General features: G+C 42.0%; 1 protein-coding gene across 2 annotated transcripts in view; it reads right to left on the bottom strand.

The window, feature by feature from the left end:
* Nucleotides 1-20,808, bottom strand: part of LOC102222905 (MTSS1-like protein) — a 31,675-nt gene extending 10,867 nt beyond the window's left edge. For both annotated transcript variants that reach the window (XM_023325000.1, XM_023325002.1), the window contains exons 1-6: nucleotides 20,045-20,808; nucleotides 10,189-10,250; nucleotides 8,593-8,666; nucleotides 3,630-3,714; nucleotides 367-458; nucleotides 221-295 (exon numbers count right to left, since the gene is read on the bottom strand). In XM_023325000.1, the coding sequence (XP_023180768.1) occupies nucleotides 221-295; nucleotides 367-458; nucleotides 3,630-3,714; nucleotides 8,593-8,666; nucleotides 10,189-10,250; nucleotides 20,045-20,116 (460 nt within the window). In that variant the 5' untranslated portion in view covers nucleotides 20,117-20,808. The remainder of the gene's footprint in view (nucleotides 1-220; nucleotides 296-366; nucleotides 459-3,629; nucleotides 3,715-8,592; nucleotides 8,667-10,188; nucleotides 10,251-20,044) is intronic.
* Between the last annotated feature and the right edge of the window lie 132 nt (nucleotides 20,809-20,940).

Below are 20,940 nucleotides of genomic sequence, written 5' to 3'. Positions count from 1 at the left end.
GGGATGTTTACTGTTTACTTCTGGACAAATTGCCACAAACCCACTGAACTGATTGACAGGTTCCAATCAACTGAACAAGCCTGACATTCAAAGTGCGTAACAGAAGTGACCAAACACCCCATTTTATCTGCTGCCTCAGTGCCAAAGCTGCTAGCAGCCGCTAGCAGCCGCTCGTTTCCTCCTTCAGAGGTTTTCAGCGGACAGGAAAGCAGCTTCTCACCTTTCTTCACTTTCTTCTGCAGCTTGATGGTGTCTGAGGATTTCTTCTTGATGTCGGCTCTGGCCTTCTTGTACTCTGAACAGGAACAGGAAGTCGTAAATGAGGGCGGGGACTGGCTGTGTGCGGCGGCAGGGGGCGGGGCCTACCTTTGGCATGGTCTTTGTCCAGCTGGCTCGCCGCTTTCTTCCACTCCTCCATCTTTAACTCCAGAGGTACAATGAGACTTTCTGACAGCGCTCTGAAAATACGCAGAGACCCGGCATCAGCTTCCTGCCGCACCAGATTAGGCTCAACACCGCGTACAAAAAACGTAAATATATTCACAACAATGTCTCTAATGACAGGAGCGCTCAATGACATACAGTCCTGATCTTCCTACTAAGGTGCAATAATACTGTACAATCACTAGCAAAAAAGATTTCTGTTACATTTAAAACTAGCGACAAGACATTTAGCGACATTACATACATGGTAGAGTAATAAATGATTTGAGCTTTTAGCACTTTTCCAGTGAAACTGGCCACTCAGATATTTACACTAGAGCCACAATCATCCTTACATTCATACATTTATGAATATCTATACATGTATATATGAAGATCAGCAGGAAACTTGATTGGAACTGCAGCTAATGATTATTTTAGTAATCAACTAATCTATCAATTATGCAGGTGATTAATCGAGTAATCAGACAAAAACTATAAACATCAGGCTCTGCAGAAACTACTTACACCTTTCAAACCTTTAGCAACTCATTTAATGATTATTTTTTATTTTATTGCTTAAATTCAACACCATGTCAAATCTCCAGCTTCACCTCTGAAACGATCCAACTAAATAAAACTAACGACTACAAATACTTTCAGACCTGAGATATTCACTCCAAGAATCTGATTTAAGTCATAAATGTTTCGTCTGCTGTCATCAATATCTTGCTCTGCTTTTATCTTTACCTGATACAGTAGCTGCTGCATCGCTGCTATTTTAACGTTAGCTAGCGGTGTGTTAGCTAGCACCTTGACAGACAGCTACTGTGATTAGTTGGTTCATGGAAAGCCAAAGCCTCGTTCCTTGTCTTCTGTAAGCTGACAAATTGTCACATATTTACCTAAACGTATTTTGCAAACAAACATGAACGACGGCTGAGATCGATGTCTGCGGCCGGTGGTTTCTGTTCAGCTGCTGCAACATTTACGCTAACGCAGAAAGCTAATTCTAAACTCTGCTGTGTTGTTGTCTTGGTTTAGCTTAAAATGTTACCAAACTTTGGACAGTTTGTTATTTTCTGGGCGCTTCATGTCAACCTGCACAGCTAAAACTAGCTCTTAGCATACATGCATCATTAGCATAGCCGTTAGCGGAAGCGTTGTGCGACAGCAAAAACCTTCTCGCTAAAACGCAAAGCTAAGAGTAGATTAACAAGATTCATCACATTTAACAAATCATTAAAGTGGGCAGGATCAGAACCAGAACCAGAACCAGGACAAGAACCAGGACCAGAAACAAGACCAAAACCAGGACCAGGGTGGGCGGGGCTCCTCGGGTCCTTCTGGGTGAAACTACCGGCTGTCATGGTTGAACTGGGCCGTCCGGTTCTGATCAAAGTGAAAGTATTCCAGCTTTCAGGCTGACGAAGCTGATCTGAACAGCAATAATCACACTCTAAAACAAAATCCAACCAAGTATTTTTATACCTTTTCTACTGCAAATATCTGAAATAAGTCAAACTTCTCGACTGAACGATGCGGATCTGATCTGTTCTCTTCTTTATGCTTTTTACTCTTTTATTTTACATAATTTGGACCAGAACTCCTCTGTGCCACTAGAGCAGTTCTGGGTAGAAATTATTTACAAACATTTTTAATCTTAAACGGTTTTCACGATTTTGCCTTAATTTGCGCTCCTACTCTCTTCTGTTAGAAAATGTTCTGTGTTAAATGTGTATTTTTTGTGCAGTTTCTAATATCTTACTACACTGGAAATAAGAAAAAACAAACAAGTAGCTTTTCAGACATAGGAGCTTGTTTTCAGTAAATAATTATTGAGTATTGATAAAAATAACTAATTTCACTGGCAGATTTTTCAACTTCAAACAAATTTTTTTTTCCATGTTACAAGCGAAAAATTGCCAGTGGAAATCATGCTTTTTAAAATCAATATTCATGAATTATTTACTGAAAACAAGCTTTCTTATTTTGCTCAAGAGTTAGTTGGGAGTTAGTTTTGTCTTTTTTCGAGTGTACTAAGAAACTAAAACTAAAAACACTTGGTAAGATTTTGTTTTTGCAGCGCAGTGAAAAACGAGTGACGCTGCAACAGAGAGGCTGAAACGGCTTCTTGTTTCTTTATCTTTGTGGGAACTTTCCATTAATTTCTGCAGCATTTCATCCAGCCTCTCACCATCAGTGGGACCTGTGTGGAGAGGGTCCCAGTGTTCAGGATCTGGGCATGGAGTTGGAGGACAAGCTAACCTGGAGCACCAACACCAAGGAGCTGTTGAAGAAGGCACAGCAGAGACTGTACTTTCTGAGAATACTCAAGAAGAACCGTCTCCCCTCAGACCTGCTGCAGGCCTTCTATCACTGCTCCATAGAGAGTGTGCTCACGTACGGTCTGTGTGTCTGGTATGGCAGTAGCACATCCGCGGACAAGAAGGCGCTCCAGAGGGTTGTTAGGGCAGCAGAGAGAACCATAGGCTTCCCCCTCCCCACTATGGAGCAGATTTACACTTCCAGGCTCCACAAGAAAGTTTTGGACATTTTAAATGACTCTTCACACCCTGGCCATGGTCTCTTCCAGCTGCTGCCATCAGGCAAGAGATACAGAGCAATAAAAACCAGGACAAATCGCCTAAAAAACAGTTTTTACCCGATGGCAATCATGGCACTAAATTCAAAGGCATAAGAACTTCTGCTCTTGACACCACTTTGTTATAAATGTAAATTCTGTTGCGACACCTCCAGGCGCTGCAACCATCTTCTGATGTCTATTTATTTCTCATTTTGTACTACTTATTTCTTTATCTTTGCATATTATGTATATATACATAACCTGCATCTTAACTCGAGTCGAGCAAATCTCAATCTCATTGTAATCTGTTGATGACAATGACAATAAATCTTATCCTATCTTATCTTATTGTGAGGACCAGTGAGTCCCCACAGTGTAATATGTCAGGAAAACGGTCCCCACTTTCCAATGCATGGAAAACATGGCGCACCCCCCACACCCACACACACTCCCCCTCTGGCTGCTGCATGTGGCCGTACGTCAGGAGAGTAATTCAGCGTCTGGCTGTCATGGCCAAATGAAACGTGTCATCACAGGAGCACGTCCTCCCCGCCTGCTGTGTGTGTGTGTGTGTGTATGTGTGTGTGAATGAGTGAGTGCGTGCGGGTGTGTGTCTTACGTGGTGAACAGTTTGAGCTTGGATTCGATGCTGCGGTGCCTCATGCACATCCTGGTGAGCGCTGAGCCGATCTCCTTGGTGGCACCTGCAACAATCCCAGAGTTTCACTTTAAAACTAAAACCAAGTTCTATCATCGTGAGGATTAGCATGCTAATGCTAATGCTAAGCAGATCCACAGCAGTGTATTAAAGTGACTGCTTCCCAGTGTCATGCAGCAGAGGTGAGCTTGCTCTGAAATCACCATTTCTAGAAAACATCTAGAAGCTCTGAATCTATTCAGGACTGCAGCTGATGATTATTCTAATAATCAATTAACCAACCATGATGATGATTAATCAACCGATTCAACGATTTATCAACTATTATGACGATTAATTGATTGGATAAAAAACTAACATTCTGCAGATTTTTCGTTTAACTATTTACAATTTTGATGCAACATTAAGAATACATTAAAAATCCAAATAATTAAATCCTTTTTAAATAATAATTTACTGTCTAAAAGTCGACATCGTCATTCCTTTAGTGAACATTTGATCTTTTGTAGCAAACAATCCTCCAACGTGAGAAAAACTCAGGCTTTCTGCTGAGTCAGAAGAGCTGATCAGGAAATTATTATTAACTGATTAATAACTGAATGCAAAAGCTGATTAATAGATTTGTTTAACAGAATGTGAACCAGGCGAAGTTGTGGTACAACAGACTCACTGGCAAAGCAGGTTCTTTTTGATCTTAAATGCAAAACGTTTATTTTCTACAGTTTTGGCTGAATTACTGATGAAAGTGTAACTGTGTACTCCAGTTAATCAATTACTAAATTAGTTAATGATTATTCCAATAATTGATCAACTGTTTCAGCCTTAAATCTTTTGCAGTAGTAATCTACGTTGAATCTACATGAGATTCAGCTAATTATGACAAGAAAGTGACATATTTGATCAGAAGTAAAATGCAAACCCTGACCAGAGCAACTGATCACAAAGATTCAACAAAACCTAAAATTATTACTGAAAACTATATTATTTCTTTTTTGCTTTTATGTACATTTTATTTAAAGGTTGTGTCATCCAGAGGTTATTAATCAAACCTCTCCTATAATCACTGATTCCTCTTCTAGTTTCCTGATTTATCTTTATTTTGCGCCACAGATTCTCCATCAGCTTCTATCCGGGATGTTTTCATCTAGAGCTTTGCTCCAATAGAGCTGGAACAATGAGCAGATTTTCACAACATTTGAATATCTAAATCTAGCAGCTTTGCAGGAATCAAACTGAGAACTGCAGCTGCAGGGTGGAAAGCAGAGAATTGGAGCGTTTGTTTCTGCAGCAGGTTGGAGCCAACAGGAAGTCCTGGACAGATATTAACCCCTTCCTCCTCCTGCTTCCTGTCTGAAACAAAACCTGATAAACCACCAAACACGGGCGGATTGCTCAGCAGCATCTTCTGCTCAGAGATCTGAGTCAATAGTTAATAATAGTTCAGAATCCATCAGACATCAGCTGCTAGAAACAGGAACACAAAACTCCATCACACCAGCCCAGTTTAATCCGCCTCAACCCGACTCCGGTCCGGTTTGTTGCTGTAAACGTCTTATTTTTGTTTTATACAAATCACGTGACATACTGTATATACACCAGGACTGAAAGAAGTGCCTCCTGATTTTCAGTCTTCTGATTAGGGCTGAAACGATCCCTTGAGTACATCGATTATTAAAATTCCTCGAGGAAAATTTACCTGCCTCGAAGCTTCATTAAGTTATGTTTTATTATTTAGCGCACCGTGTTCTGGCAGTCAGCTGGACATGTAGGAGGTCTGACTGCTGCTGGTTTATCTGAGGTAACCGCGGTCAGCGCCACTCAGGGCTCAGTAGGATGTCTTGTGATGTGTGTGTTCCTGAAGATGTGCTATGAAACCTCATGATGCTGAAGACGTCAACAGTTCTGCTGCTTCCAGAGAAACCCAGTCATGTGAAACGACCAGAGAGCAGTTAGCCGGGAAGCTGCTTTGAAAATCAGCTGATTGGGATCTAATTACGCCTAACTGGGAGATTTTCTCTATACAAATGTAGTTTAGTCAATAAATGTGGTCAGTTTGTGTTATAGAACCGATGAAGGAAGGAGAGGTTAGATGTGAATGAATTACACTGCAAAAACACAAAATGCACCAAGTATTTCTGATTTCTAGAGCAAATATCATAGAACTGCTGAAATCAGACAAAACTAACTTACAAGTAACTTTTAAAAAAATATGGGAGCTTATTTTAAGTTAATAATTCCTTAATATTGATGAAAAAGTTCTAGCTGTAAGTGAAATAATCTGGAAAAAATGTCATTATTATAACGGGGCATGGTCTCATTAACTCAAAGTCGGGAGAAGACGGCGCTGCTGCAGAATAACGTCCAGTAAAAAGTGACTGGTGCGTTCTGTTTCCATCGCCTCTGGTTTTTATCCGATTCTCCTTTTCTGTCAAACTGTGACTGAAGAGAAACTAAATAATCCATTTTCTAACCAGACTAACAGATTCAGTGAGTTGGACTTTAAATAGGACAAAAAGCTTCACTGCCAGCTGCAGATGTTGCAGTAACACTGTAAATATTGACATGACTTTAACCCACGCTTTGATTTAATCGTCTTCTCAGATCCAACTGCAGAGACAACTGAGAACAATTACCTTTAACATCATGATTAATGTCTACATCCATAACTCTGGAGTTGAGTTCAGACTGCACAGCAATAAGGAAAACAATCCAAAACAGGCGATACTACGGTGGCCCTGAGGTGCAAACCACTTCAGCAAATTGAAAGCACAAATAGAAATTACAAAAACACAACAACAAATTGAAAAACGCTACATTAACAAAACGTTAAGGGTATGTCCCAGCTGGAGACCTGAGAAATGGCCGATTGGACGACAGTGCCGTTGTTGCGATAAGTTATAGCGTCCACCATATTGAAAGTGGCTTATCTACTGTACGAGCAAACTAATACAAGTAAATGGACCGAACTTTGTAAAGTGCCGTTCTGCAAAGTATTTTAAGTTACTGAATGTCACTGACACAATCTCTCACACATTATTATATATAAGAACAGTGGTGTATTCATGAACATATTAACATAATTCCATAATTCAATGTGCATTTGCTATTTCAAGATATTAATAATTTTTTTTTACTTCATTTAAACTTTTAGGCATTTTATTGTAAAGACAAAGTTTGATAATAGCTGTCAAACTTTAGCTACATATTTTTACTTAAAATATTTATTACAGTGTAATATGTCAACTGTGCTATAGACAGCAATGTGAACGAAATCTAACAGACTAAATTCTTTTTTATTTCTTTACATAAACCGTCATACTACCCTAATACTTCAAATGGAGATATTTCACTTAAAATACACAAAAGGTGAAAGAAAAAAGTGTACAGTACATTATAAATTTAATTATATTATACTGGCAACACAGAGCACAGGCAGAGTTGAGTTTGCTGGTCAAACTGGGAGCAGTTCGGTGACTGGGCCTTCTGAGACATCTGGCCAGCCACAGGTTAAAGCGAAGAATGATAAAAATGATCTAACAGTGTATTAGAAAATGCATCCCTGATTCGTTCACATTCAGGAAAAAAAACGTATCGTCACCATATGGGGGCATCAACTTAGCATCTAAACACAGACATTGTGGAGATGAACTGCGAAACAGAAGTCTGAAGAAAAACGGTTGAAACTAGTCCAAGCACCACGTTCTCTTCACTGCCACTTTCAAGATGGCGGCGAGGTAAGTAGGACTCAGCGTATACGTGTTCATGCATATTGTCCAATCAGCCATTTCTCAGGTCTCACACTGGGACATGCCTCTTCCGTTTTGTTAATGTTTAGCGTTTTTGTAAGTTGTAATTGTGCTTTGTTAATGTTGTTGTGTTTTTGAATTTGATGAAGTGGTTTGCACCGTGAGGCCACCGTACGATACCGATTTATATCGCAATATCAAACAGAAGTATTTTAATGCTGCCTGCTCATCTGGAGAATATTTCACAGATTTATTTTTAAAAGCTGAACATGTCAAACAACTTATTTGGATAAACAAAAGAGAAATATTTTAAACTAAACTTTGGAAAATGGATTTATCTTTTATTGATGTCCAATAAGTAAAATATAAATTGTCAATCTCTCCTATGTGCAGCTCATTTTAAATATCGCTTTTCAATGAGGAATTAGAAAAGAAATCTAAAAAGACAAAAAAAACCTAAATTGTTTATTTCCTCAGTCCAAACTTCAGACGTTTTTAAGAGAAAATAGCTAAACAATTAAACAGACATCAACTATGATTGCAAAGAACAGATATTTCAATTCTTCCTCAGTGCAAACTTCAGCAGCTGCCAAAGACATGAAGTAAATAAAACAGACTCTGTGTTTCATCTGCAGTCAACGCTGCTTCGATTTCGGTCCGACTTTAAACAGCAGCAGCTCTCTGGACTGAACCGTTCAGGTTTTATTAATATTGCCATCTTGTTTTCCGTCTCATTTTTAGTTTTTCCTCCTCTTTTCATTTATGTCCTTCCTGTTACTTGAAGCGAGAGGCTGCAGCTGCAGAGACAGTAGCATGCTAACATTAGCGTTAGCATGTCTGGCTGCTGCTAACCTAACATAGCCTGGCGGTATTCCAGCCTCATGATTGGTCCAGCAAGAGCAGCTCTTCCTCTGATTGGCTGTTCTGATAATTACATTATTGGAAGCGGACGCAGGAACTATTTTAGAACAGGAAACAGTAAGGAGGTTCTGATCCAGACGCCAGTTTGGATCCGGTGAGGAGTTCTCCTCCTGCCCGGGTCTACAGACGTTCTCAGGAAACGAGTCTCATTTCAAACAGAATCAGCCTGAGCTTCTTGCTGCCGCTCGTTTCCCACCAGTAACCCAGATCTGAACACCAACTGGGCCCAGTTCAGGTTCTGTAGCGGTCCTTCTCACCTCTGGTCCCGGTCGCCATGTCCGCCACTTTCTGGAAGGCGTCCAGGAAGGCTCCGGTGAGCAGGAGGGTCGTCCTGCACAGAACACACAAACATCCAGAAATATCACAGCTCTGGGCTTCCAGCGCGGTTCCTAACGGCCAGCCAGCGTTCGGCCGATCGGTCGCCAATAATCACCTGATTTATCAGAGAACCATCAGAAACACTTTCAGCAAAAAGAACAAAACCAATCTGAGCTTCAGACATTTCACTGATTTGGCATTACCAATCCCAGATCACCAGATACCACAGGAAACGGACCAGTAGAACCGCCGCACTAAACAGCTGTAAACATTTACTCTGAACAGGTTTATTCATTTCCTGCAGCAGAACCAAAGCGGGTCCATCCTGCCAGCTGAGCTGTTGGATCCAGATAAGACGCTGCCGGCTGGAAGGTTTGATCGTTCGGCGGCCCGGCCAGCCTTCATCGACGGAACTTCTGTCTGCGCGGTTCTGATCCAGGCGACACGCGACTGACAGAGCATCAGCTGATTGGAGGTTTCAGGCCACAGAGCGCCACAGAGCGCAAACTCACAGGGTTTCCCCCAGAAAACTGGCTCAACCCGGCGGTCGGTCCACCGGGCTTTTGTATTAAAAAATGGAAACGTGAAATATTGGGTAATTATGTTACTGGAAGACATTGCCGACACTTAAACCCACAACTATAGTCTTAAAAACAACAAATCAAGAAAATACAATTAAAATAAATATCAATTATTTGCACTTCTGTTAAATCCAAATTAAGTCATCAGTTAGTGGATCTAAAAACATGAGCTTGTAATGCTGATCACATTTAGAACCGGCCCAAGGCATAAACAAACTAAGAGAATATCAATGCTGGACAGGAGCGGACCGGAGACGGACAGGAGCGGACCGGAGTCGGACAGGAGCGGACCGGAGACGGACAGGAGCGGACCGGAGTCGGACAGGAGCGGACCGGAGACGGACTGAACCGGTCAGTCAGTAAGTTGTATTGTCAGTCATTCCAACCTCTGAAGGTTTTTTAGACCTTTTAAACTTCCAGAAACGCTCAACAGCTGTGAGTGTTTGTGAAAATGGAGGAAGAAAATTGGACAAAATTGTTGATTAAAATGAAGCATCAATATCAGTGTAGAGCAGAGATAATCCTTCAGTCCTCAGAAACATAAAGCAGCAGCAGCTGGCGGCGTCTCGTGTTAGCAGATTCCGTTTAGCATGAAAACTCAGGCCCCAGGCGGCTGCTGTCAGTGCAGACATGAAACCGATTCAGAGACTTTCTATTACTGCCGTGATTCAAGGAACAAAGTGTGTGAAGGAGCAGAGAGTTTCCTTCTGCGGCCGACTGGCAGCAGCATGACGCTCATCAAACTACGGATGCAACAGGAAAGGCTAAATGTGGCTTCAATGTGACCAATACTGTGATTGTAATTTTCAGAAACAGTATCCAGATTTCTTATTTCTGTGAAAAGATGCAACTTGGATGATTAACTGGACTTCCTGTTTCAGCAGTGTGAGCCTGCATGGATATACTTTGAGCTCTAAAAGTGCTGAATCATGAAGTTATGGCGGCTGTGGTTACCTGAGGTGGGTCTGCAGCTTGGTTCCTTTGGAGACGAAATCCTCCCAGGTGGGATAGCTGGCCTGCAGCAGATAGAAAGACGGTTAGTTCACTGAACAGCAGCCGTGTTTTACACGCAGAGCCTAAAGACTTCACCTGAACCGTTCTGACCTGAACGATTCTGACCTGAACAGTTCTGAGCGGCCTGGTCCTGTGGTCCATTAGAACCTGCAGCCACACAGGGCCAACTGGCTCCAATCTGTTTAGTTAGAAATCCTCCAGTCTGTAAGCCAGTAAAGAGGCTCTAATGTGTCACATCAGCCAGATTATTATATTCTGACACTCATTAAGCATTCAGGCCAGTTATATTTTAACTCTTCTGGTTTGTCAAAGACAGAAAGAAACAAGAAAACCAAAACAAAGAAAGAGACGGTGGTGACTAAATCAAAAGAATAAACTGAAATTTAACAAGTTAAATATTCAAGACACTGACAAAATACTAAATTTACAATAATTTCTGGGTAGACTTGTAGTTGAAAAGCTTAGTTATGAATGTTTGGCGCCATGTTCAAGCAGCCAACATGTTGACTGAAAAACAGACAGGAAGACAAATAAATTTAATACACCAGCGACAAAATAAAGCAGGACCAGGAAAATATTTCCAAAACATCAACAACCTTCTGCTGCTTTGTTTTAGTTCAACAGTTATAAAGCCCTAAGCAGCAACAGTGGGGTCAAAGGTCAAACTGGTTACCTCCATGGTTCCTTTACTGAATGCCACTGAACCAGGATTACAGTTAAACCAACCCAACCCAAACCAACCAAACCAACACAACACAACCAAACTCAAACCAACCCAACTGAAACATGCTAAGTAACTTTAGCTTAAAGAGAAATGGAAGCAAACAATAAAAATATTTTCTAACTACGTTCCTCAACACAACAAAGGATCTGAATCAAACTGTCCTCATTAGTAGATTCTGATTGCATCAGAAATTATTACGTGCTCATAATTAAATCTAATTAACTTCCAATAAAGAAGCAGAATGAAGCAACCCTGTGGCTAACCAGCGTCCCACACACAAATTCCTGACTTTGGCTTCTCACGCTACAGATCAATAATTTTGCAATAAAATTATTGATCTCTTTGGGTTTGACACCAAAGAGGAAAAAAAAACATTTTGTCCCACTGTGACTCAGAGAATCACATATGTAATGAAATAGTGAAGAAACAGATAACTAAAGTGATTAAAAGAGTTCAGTCTGAGGACAAGACGCTGCTGAGGGGAAATAAAGCTCAGAGAACCATTAATGCACATTTTACCCCAAATTAATAATACATCAAATTTATTTAATGCTTTTTAGGACACAAAAGAGAAAAAGTCCCACTTTTTTTCAGATTTAAAAGTTTTATATATATAACCAGAGAGTTTTTCACAGGACAGAAATGACAGACATCACACAGAAGATGAAGAGATAATAAACTGTAAAGTTTATTACTTCTGGGTTTCTTTACATCAAAAATAATTTAATAATTTAACCCAAACTGAAAGATTTTTTGACACGTTAAAGTGTAAAGTAAAGCAGAATATGCTGCTCCTACAGCATTTTGTGAAATGACTTCATTTTATTCAACACAATGCAAACGCTCTGTCTGCACAGATGAAGAGTCACTCCCCTCAGGATAACAGCTGCTTGAAACTTTCCTCCCAAATAATCAAGGTGATAATCATCTGACTAATTGGAGGCATAGATCCCAAAACATAGATCCTAACACAGACTGTAACATCTGGACAGAGGAACTTCACATCCCTGATCCAATAAATGCTCACTATTCTAACCACAGCGAACAGAAACAGACTGAGAGCTGACAAGATGTTCTACAAAATCTCATTTCCTGGTTTAGACCCGAGTAGCACATTGACTGCATATGTATTGATATTATTAGCAATGCAAGCTAATGCTATTAGAGAGAAAATGTTGTAATGAACATTAGCTTGCAAGCTAATGCTACTAGCTTGCATTGTGGTCACAAACTGCAACGATTAGCATTGCCTGGGATTTTCCAACCTGTAACCAGAAAGAGCTGAACTCTGGCGTGACAACATTCCCAGATCTGACTAAAACAAAACCAGACATTCCTCAACCAACCAATGAGGTGGCTGGATTCAGCAAAGGTGAGGCTTATTGTTAATATCTGCTCATATTTACCACTCAATTCTGCCGTTCAGTTATGATCAAGTTATTTTTGTGACAATTCTCAGGAAAAGAGATGAAGCTGAGCACCCAGAGGGGAGCTGAAGGGGGAAGATGGAGGATTTCATGCTGCGTTCTTCATCCCATCCTGACCCAAGACGCTTCACCATGTTTGTTTACTCTGAACTTTGCTTTGTGTTGCTGAGGAAACCTTGGTCTGTCAGAAAAGCACAAAGCCCCATCCTAACTCAGCTGATCTCCTGATGAAGATCCTGAGGTTCAAAGCGGAGACGCACACGCGGCCTCCAGCTTAGCCAGACCTTGCTAATCATGCTGCATGCTAGCAGCAGGCTGACAGAGATAAAGCTTCACAGGAAAATTCCTCAACCTGATGAGCAACAGAGCCGCTTTCACTTATCACCTGATTCCAGCTCTGGGAATACCAAGAGCTTTAAAACATCGTAAACAAGCTCCCCGAAGAACAAAAAGGTTTTTCAGAACATTCTTCAGGAAGTGCTGCTGCTAGTAGCTGCTAGCTTCAGGAACCAGTCATGATGTGTTCAGCCAAAACAATGTGATTTTTTTATCTTTGTATTTAGCAAACAGCTGCAAAGAGTCTGTTGTTTTGGAGAAGAGGAAGTGAGCCACGTCTCACGTGACGTTTCTTCTTCTTTGCATCTGATTTGTTTATCTTTATCCGGCTTTCAAACTTTTTCCAACCGATTTCTCTTCTGCCTCTCAAAGCTGAAGCGGTCAGCTGGTTTTTCAGAACCTGAAGCATTTTGTCTGACTGGAAGCTGCAGCTTCATAAACTCTGATTTTCCTGAAACATCTGCCTCATCAGGCTTTGAGCCGGGCGTGACATAAGGCCACACCCTGCATCGAGCTGCGTTCAGGTGAACTGCCTCATTATCTGTGCATGTCAGGACCGAACCGGGTCTGAAACCGCTGCGGGATCCGCAGAGACGCTGCAGATTGAGCCGCTACATAAGAGATTACGGCGTTATAATCCCCCACAGCAGGCTTCCGCCAGGCAAAGAGGGAAACCTGAACAACCAATCAGAACTGAAACAAAGACAGCCACAGCAAGCTTTCATTAAATTCATGAGTTTCTCCAGATCTGATAGGAATGTCAAATATTCAAAAAACTAACTTTTCCACTGGTCATTGAATGCATCTGAATTAAAATCATACTCTTTTGCCCATGAACACATCACCAAACTGCACAGTTGGTTAGGATTTTGGTCAGCTCTGATAAAGGCATGATTTCATGCATAAATGGGGGTAATTATGTAACCCTTTCATTTCCTGTTCAGCAACAAACATTTAATATCTTTACTTTCACTTTGTTAAAAACAAAAACCAAAGTTACATCAAACAGAAAGAGCTGGAGGCAGAGCAGATACCAGCCCAGGTCAGGGGAATCGCTGGGAATCCATTTAGGATTAATCACTTTGTTTCCTTCCTGCCAAACAAACTAAACCTGCATTAACTAACAGAAGCAAAGTGGAGAACAATTTATTAAAGGTTCTCAATCCAAACAACAGAGATGGAAACCGTTTCTGATGGTTTTTACAATCCGACTTTTTGCAATCCAACTTAAGAGGAAAGTAGATCAGGCTTTTTCTGTTTGTTGCTGCTGTTCTATGGAACAATTTACCTTTCAAATTAGATCTGCCCCACAGCCTGGATCATTTTAAATCGCTTCTCAAAACTCATATTTATTCTTTGTCATTTATTTGAAGTAGTGTTTTGATACTCTGTTTTTATCAATTTGTGTTATTGTCGTTCACGAGAACAGCACTTTGGCTCAGTTTTACACCTGTTTTTAAAGCGCTACATAAATAAATTTGACATTGATATTTACATTATCGTCTAATGTTAGGACAGTGAAAGTTTTAATACATATGTAAAATCTTTTTGTTGTTTAAGTCACTTGCTGCAGCTTTAAGCAGACGTTCAGTGTGAGATTTCACTGCAGGCGGATTGTTTATTTTAATCAACCTGCATTTGACTTTAGTGAACATTTAATTTTTTCTTGACATTATTTTATATCTGTGTTGTGAATAATTTATGGCTGAGAGCCTTACTGTTAAATATTATTTTACTAATTGCAGGTTTTTCAGTCCCTTTGACTGAGTAGCTGCTGTTTTGTGTCTGCAAGTATTTTGCATGTTTTATGTCTAAATTAAGTGAATTTATTACCAGATCATTTTTCCATTTTGCCAGGTCACATAGTAGCATTTATACCTGAAGTGAAAACTGAACAGGTGATGGGTAATGATCGGAATCAGCAGCGTCCCTAGCTGCGGCCATCTTCACTTATTAGTACAGAACATTTAAGAGACAAGCAGCTCAAAGTGATTTCATAATAGAAACGCCACACAGTAAATTAGACTAACATAACAGCCAATAAACATCCCTTCTGCCAAACGCATTCATCAAAATCATCAAGCAAAAACACAAGAAACATATTGATCGATTTTTCATGGATTACTAGTCAAAGCAGCTCCAAGCAGCTGGTTTTTAGCCTAAAAGGAGCTCAGGGTTTTGGCTGTTTTGCAGTTTTCTGGAAGTTTGTTCCAGATCTGTGATGCATAGAAGCTGAATGCTGCTTCTCCATGTTTGGTTCTGGTTCTGACGCAGGGCAGAACCAGAACCTGAACCAGAAGGCTGATCCAGCAGCAGATATTTAATCCGTTCAGTGATTTATAAACTACTAGCAGATTAAAGTCTCAGTGAAGGAATATAGAACTGAGTGATGTAGAACTAGTTGTTGTAGAACTAGTTGATGTAGAACTGGGTGATGTAGAACTGGGTGATGTAGAATTAGATGATGTAGAACTAGATGATGTAGAACTGGGTGGTGTAGAACCAGGTGGTGTAGAACCGGGTGATGTTTCCCTGTTTGTTTCTACAGCAAACTGAACTCCGTTCCTCCCACGCTAACCTGCGGCCCGTTTCCCTGGAAGGAATCGGCGCTATGAGGAAATATGAAATATCATATCAGCACAGTGAGTCAGCGGCGCTCAGCACATCACGGCCTGCAGACGCAGGGTGTGTCTGCTGTGTGTCACAGCCAAACGGCCTGCACTTAACGCCACACCCACACTTAATTATATATGGACTAGAGAACACACACAACCTGAGCTGGAACACACACCAACACACACTCAAACACACCATGCATATTGCCACTTCAAAGCCTTTGTTCTTCAGAAGGAGGAAAACATTAAATCAGCAGCTTAACGTGAATCACTGATCAACCGATCACTTTTCATACCTTGTGACAGATCGGGCCTGATCAATAGTTCTGATAGATCACACCTGATCATTTTTCTTGGTGTTTTAATGAGGCAGGTCGGACGGGTTGCCATCAGAAACTGCTGCGTTGGCTTAGGATGGTCCTGGGTCTGAATCCCTGCATGAGCCTGGGTACTCTCTGGGTATTCGCTGGGTACTTTCTGGGTATTCGCCGGGTACTCTCTGGGTACTTTCTGGGTACTCTCTGGGTACTCGCCGGGTACCCTCTGGGTACTTTCTGGGTATTCGCCGGGTACTTTCTGGGTATTCGCTGGGTACTCTCTGGGTACTCGCTGGGTACTCTCTGGGTACTTTCTGGGTATTCGCCGGGTACTCTCTGGGTATTCGCCGGGTACTCTCTGGGTATTCGCCGGGTACCCTCTGGGTACTCGCTGGGTATTCGCCGGGTACCCGCTGGGTATTCGCCGGGTACCCTCTGGGTACTTTCTGGGTATTCGCCGGGTACTCGCTGGGTACTCACAGGGATTTCTGTATTTGCTCCTCCTGTTCTCAAACTGAGTTTTGACGTGAAAAACAGAAATGTTTTGACTTTTTACTGGTGTAGTTTGTGTGTAAATGTCTGGGCTACTTTACTTCACACCCGTTCTGCTTCATGCGGAAGCTTCAACTCTTTTTAGCCTACCACAGCTTTAGCCATGCCAACAATCTTGAAAGCAGAGGATGAGGAGTGATGAAGGTCAGTGGTCATGATGTCACTCCTAATATAACCAAGAGAGAAATCAATAAGCCGTCTGTCTCACCTGGAGCTTCTCGTCAGGTTTCTGCTGACTTCTCATATTTACAGAAAATATAAAAGTAAAAAAGTCAAAGATTATTTTATCATTTATTGTGAAACATGTCTGAAGAATTCTGCTGAATTCAGTTTTGCCTTGATTGCTACTTTTGCTGATTTCTCCACAGTTGTTTCCAGGATGGCATCAATAAATCAGATTAAACTCAGTTCCTGTGCAGCCTAGTGGAAGGCTGAAGAAGGACCGGTTCCAGGATCTGACTGGAAACAACGCTAATAGAAGTCAGAAAAACTATGAAGCAGCAGATTTGAGGTTTCCTGCTGAGACAGATACAGATGCCACTGAAAGCTGAAGGACTTCAAATTAAAAGCTTCTAATTTTCAGTTGACAAATGAAGATCAACAAAAACAAACAAATATTGAGGTGATAAAATCAGTAATGGAGTAATTGGACTTACAGCAATGTCCTGCATGTCTTAGAGCAGGGCTGGGCAACTCCAGGCCTGGAGGGCCGGTCTCCTGCAACATTTAGATGTGTCTCTACTTCAACACACCTGAGTAAAATAATGAGGTCATTAGCAGGACTCTGGAGAACTTGACTTCACTCGTTGAGGTGATTCAACTGTTGGATTCAAGTGTGTTGGACCAGAGAGACATTTAAGAGTTGCAGGACACCGGCCCTCGAGGACCAGGACGGCCCACCCCTGTCTTAGAGGTTTCACTGCTGATGATCTGAAACCTGGAGGAAACTGGAGCTAAGCCAGCTACAGAAAGCAATAAATCAATTAATCACACAATAATTTAAATTTAGTTCCATAACTTCCATTTGGACCACAATTGTTAAAGAGATGGGCCAATTTAATATTATTGAAAAACGGACATTGTGAAAAATGCTGCCAACATTCCATATCCAGATCAAAGTAGTATAATTCACTTTATCTATTGTGGTTTTGTTAATTTATTCTGGATACTTACAATGTTGTCCAGTTCCAGCATTAAACAATCTTTAGAAATTAAAGCTTAGTTTAATTTTAAAAGGGTGTACTCGCTGCAGAGGCCTCCAGAGGGCAGCGCCACCCGGCTCAGAGAGTTGGGTCAGCTAGCTGCTCAGTTAGCTCCCTCCTCAGCAGAAGCTGCGTAGGAGAGGCTGATGCAGGAAGTTCTGCTGGTCAGAACCAGAACCAGGATGTGATACCACAGCATCCACTGAAGCCGGCGCTCTTCCTGGTTATCACAGATGACTCACTGCTGTGTTTGCAGGTTTCATCATGTTGCACACAGTGTTGAAGCAGAGAGCGAGAACACGGAGGGCTGCTGCGACTCTTCATCACTAGGCTTTCACTCGTCTTCCTCCCAACACGGACCCTGGTTTGATTCAGCAGCAGCTGTTCAGAGGAACGACCCGGACCTGAAGTCATGCTCCATGTTTCAATATGGGCCATATTTCAGCAGGACTGAATCATCAGAGGATCCTCTCTTACACAATGTTCTGGTATTCGTTGTGATTGAATCATCGCATGTGGTTTGCTCACGAACTCAACAAATCAGACAAGTTAAAAACAATCTGGAAACTCCTTTATCTTTGTGTGACAAAAAAGAGGATCAGAACCACCAGACAGACCAGCAGAGCTACTGGAACCAGAATGCCCCCTAAATGGGACCAGGTCCAGGAACACTCTGAAACAGGAAGTCAGTCATTAAAACACTAATAATCAATTTAATATAATCTGCTTATATTTAGGAATATATCATCACTTTAGCCCAACGTTTGAACCAATTTTCTGAAAATTTGCAATAAATTCCTAACTATTTAGCCTAATTAAATGTGGCGATCTGCTGATTTCCAAGAACTTAAGCGATCACGTAAAAACTTGGAGAGGCTGACCAGAAGGGGGGTGAGTCAGAGCGATTCTGGTTCTGAGTTTGTTGGATCCGAACCGGCTCGCTCCAGTGAGTCCAACTCATCCGTAGGAGGAAGAATGTTCCGATTCAACTGAAAACCCGATATTTCACAACCTGGAGGAAGCAGCTAAACGAGTTACGGCTTCCAACATGAACATCTGACTGAACGGCTGTTTGACTGACTGGCCAGTTGTCTCAACTCAATATCAAACAGCTGGTAAATTCCCAATCCAGCCTCTCTGACGGCTCTTTCCAATAAAAACCTAGACTCAGTGAGAAGCCAGTCAGTAACCAGTCAGAACCCAGTGAAATCATAGTTAGTAACCAGACAGAACCCAGTCAGTAGCCAGTCAGTAACCAGTCAGAACCCAGTCAGAACCCAGTCAGTAGTCAGTCAGAACCCAGTCAGTAGTCAGTCAGTAGCCAGTCAGAATGCAGTCAGTAACCAGTCAGAACCCAGTAAAATCCCAGTCAGAACCCAGTGAGAATCCAGTCAGTAACCAGTCAGAACCCAGTCAGTAACCAGTCAAACCCCAGTGAGAACCCAGTCAGTAACCAGTCAGAAACCATCAGATCCTAGTCAATAACCAGTCAGTAACCAGTCAGAACCCAGTGAGTAACCAGTCAGAAGCCAAACAGAAGTCAGTCAGTCACCAGTCAAACCCCAGTGAGAACCCAGTCAGTAACCAGTCAGAAGCAAGTCAGTAACCATCAGAACCCAGTCAATAACCAGTCAGTAACCAGTCAGAACCCAGTCAGTAGTCAGTCAGTAGCCAGTCAGAATGCAGTCAGTAACCAGTCAGAACCCAGTAAAATCCCAGTCAGAACCCAGTGAGAATCCAGTCAGTAACCAGTCAGTAACCAGTCAGTCACCAGTCAAACCCCAGTGAGAACCCAGTCAATAACCAGTCAGTAACCAGTCAGAAGCCAAACAGAAGTCAGTCAGTCACCAGTCAAACCCCAGTGAGAACCCAGTCAGTAACCAGTCAGAAGCAAGTCAGTAACCATCAGAACCCAGTCAATAACCAGTCAGTAACCAGTCAGAACCCAGTCAGTAACCAGTCAGAACCCAAACAGAAGCCAATCAGTAACCAGTCAGAGCCCAGTCAGTAACCAGTCAGAGACCAATAAGAACCCAGTCAGAAGCCAGTCAGAACCCAGTCAGTAACCAGTAGGAACCTTTATCTGGTTTTACCTGGTTCCGGTGTTTCTGCCGTCAGTGACGTAATGACTCACTGAATTAAGGCGCCGTTGCTTCAAATTGATTCTGATCATCATGTTTCAGCAAAAACAAGATTTACAAAACTAGAATCATCGACCATAATCAATGCTGCAGAATGATGGAGGCCACCAGGTCAGCTGCTGACCTGCAGGTTCTGACCCGGTCCGCGGTACCGGACGACTTTTTTAGATGAAAATTTTGCTCCAATTGGATTAAAGCAATGCTGTTGTTGCAATTTAGGCAATAAAATGTTTATTTTCTTATTTTAAAAAAATAATTGAGTAGTTTATTTGTATATTTTAATGTATTTCTACTATTGCAGTTAAATGGAAAATCTGCAGAATGTCAATTATTAGCAGATTAATCATCAGAATAATCGAGAACTAAACACCATCACAGAAAAAAAACAAAAGTTTCACGGCCTTCGTGAACAGAAAATATAAAATATAACAGGTAAATATGTTCCGTTTTCGTGGGGGATGAAGAGTTAAAAGCATAATTACCTTCATGTCGCTCATGATGATCTGGAAAAGCCCTCCCAAGGCGCTGCATTCCTTCTCTATACCCGCATCCATTTTTCCACACGCTTCGGAAAAATCCTCCAAACACTAAACTTTTCTTCTAGCTCTTCCAGTAAACGCAAGCAAACAGAAAAAGTGTTTCGAATCCCGCTCCAATAGAGTCAATAGCTGGTTTTCATCCAGCAGAGGCGACTGGGTTGCAACTCAGGAGCCAAAGTCCAGCTTTTAAACAAACGGAGGAAAAAACACCAACTGCCGTTGCGCTGCACTCATCCGATGCTACCGGGCGGCCAGCTGGATAAACGCCCGGAACAACAACACATCATGGCTAGAGCCTCCAGCACTCTCTCCGGGAAAGTCTGGCCGGGTTTCTACGGTTAACCCCGGCGGGTAGCAGTCCCAGAATCCGGGAGAAGCGGCTCTTAAGTCCCGCTGCCTGCTAACTCTGCTAGCCTCGGTTAGCGTAAACTCCGCTAGCAACCTGTGACTGTGCGCGAGTCCGAACGGATCACGCACTCACGTTTACGCGTCCAAACGCACGGTTCGATCGGGATCAATCACTGCGACCGGATTCACCGGTCCGGGAGCCTCTCTGCGGTCCGGCGGGACTCTTTACAGCCGACTGTGTTTGTATCCAGAAGAGCGGCGGGATAATTTATTTTCCAGCGAGTTTTGGTCGACAGAAGCGGCCGCGTCCCTCTCGTTGCTCCAACAGGAGTCCTAACCTGAAGTGAATGAAATTCTCCCGAAGACTGCGTCAAGACACGCGCGTTTACAAGCACCACATCCGCTGGATGTTTTCAAAATAAAAGCCTGCAGTTAACCACAAACAACTATAACATAAAATTAGATAGACAGAAAGGTAGATAGATGATGCA

This window comes from Xiphophorus maculatus, chromosome 20, assembly GCF_002775205.1.
Source record: "Xiphophorus maculatus strain JP 163 A chromosome 20, X_maculatus-5.0-male, whole genome shotgun sequence".
Lineage (NCBI taxonomy): Eukaryota > Metazoa > Chordata > Actinopteri > Cyprinodontiformes > Poeciliidae > Xiphophorus > Xiphophorus maculatus.
This window is presented reverse-complemented; position numbering and strand designations above follow the sequence as displayed.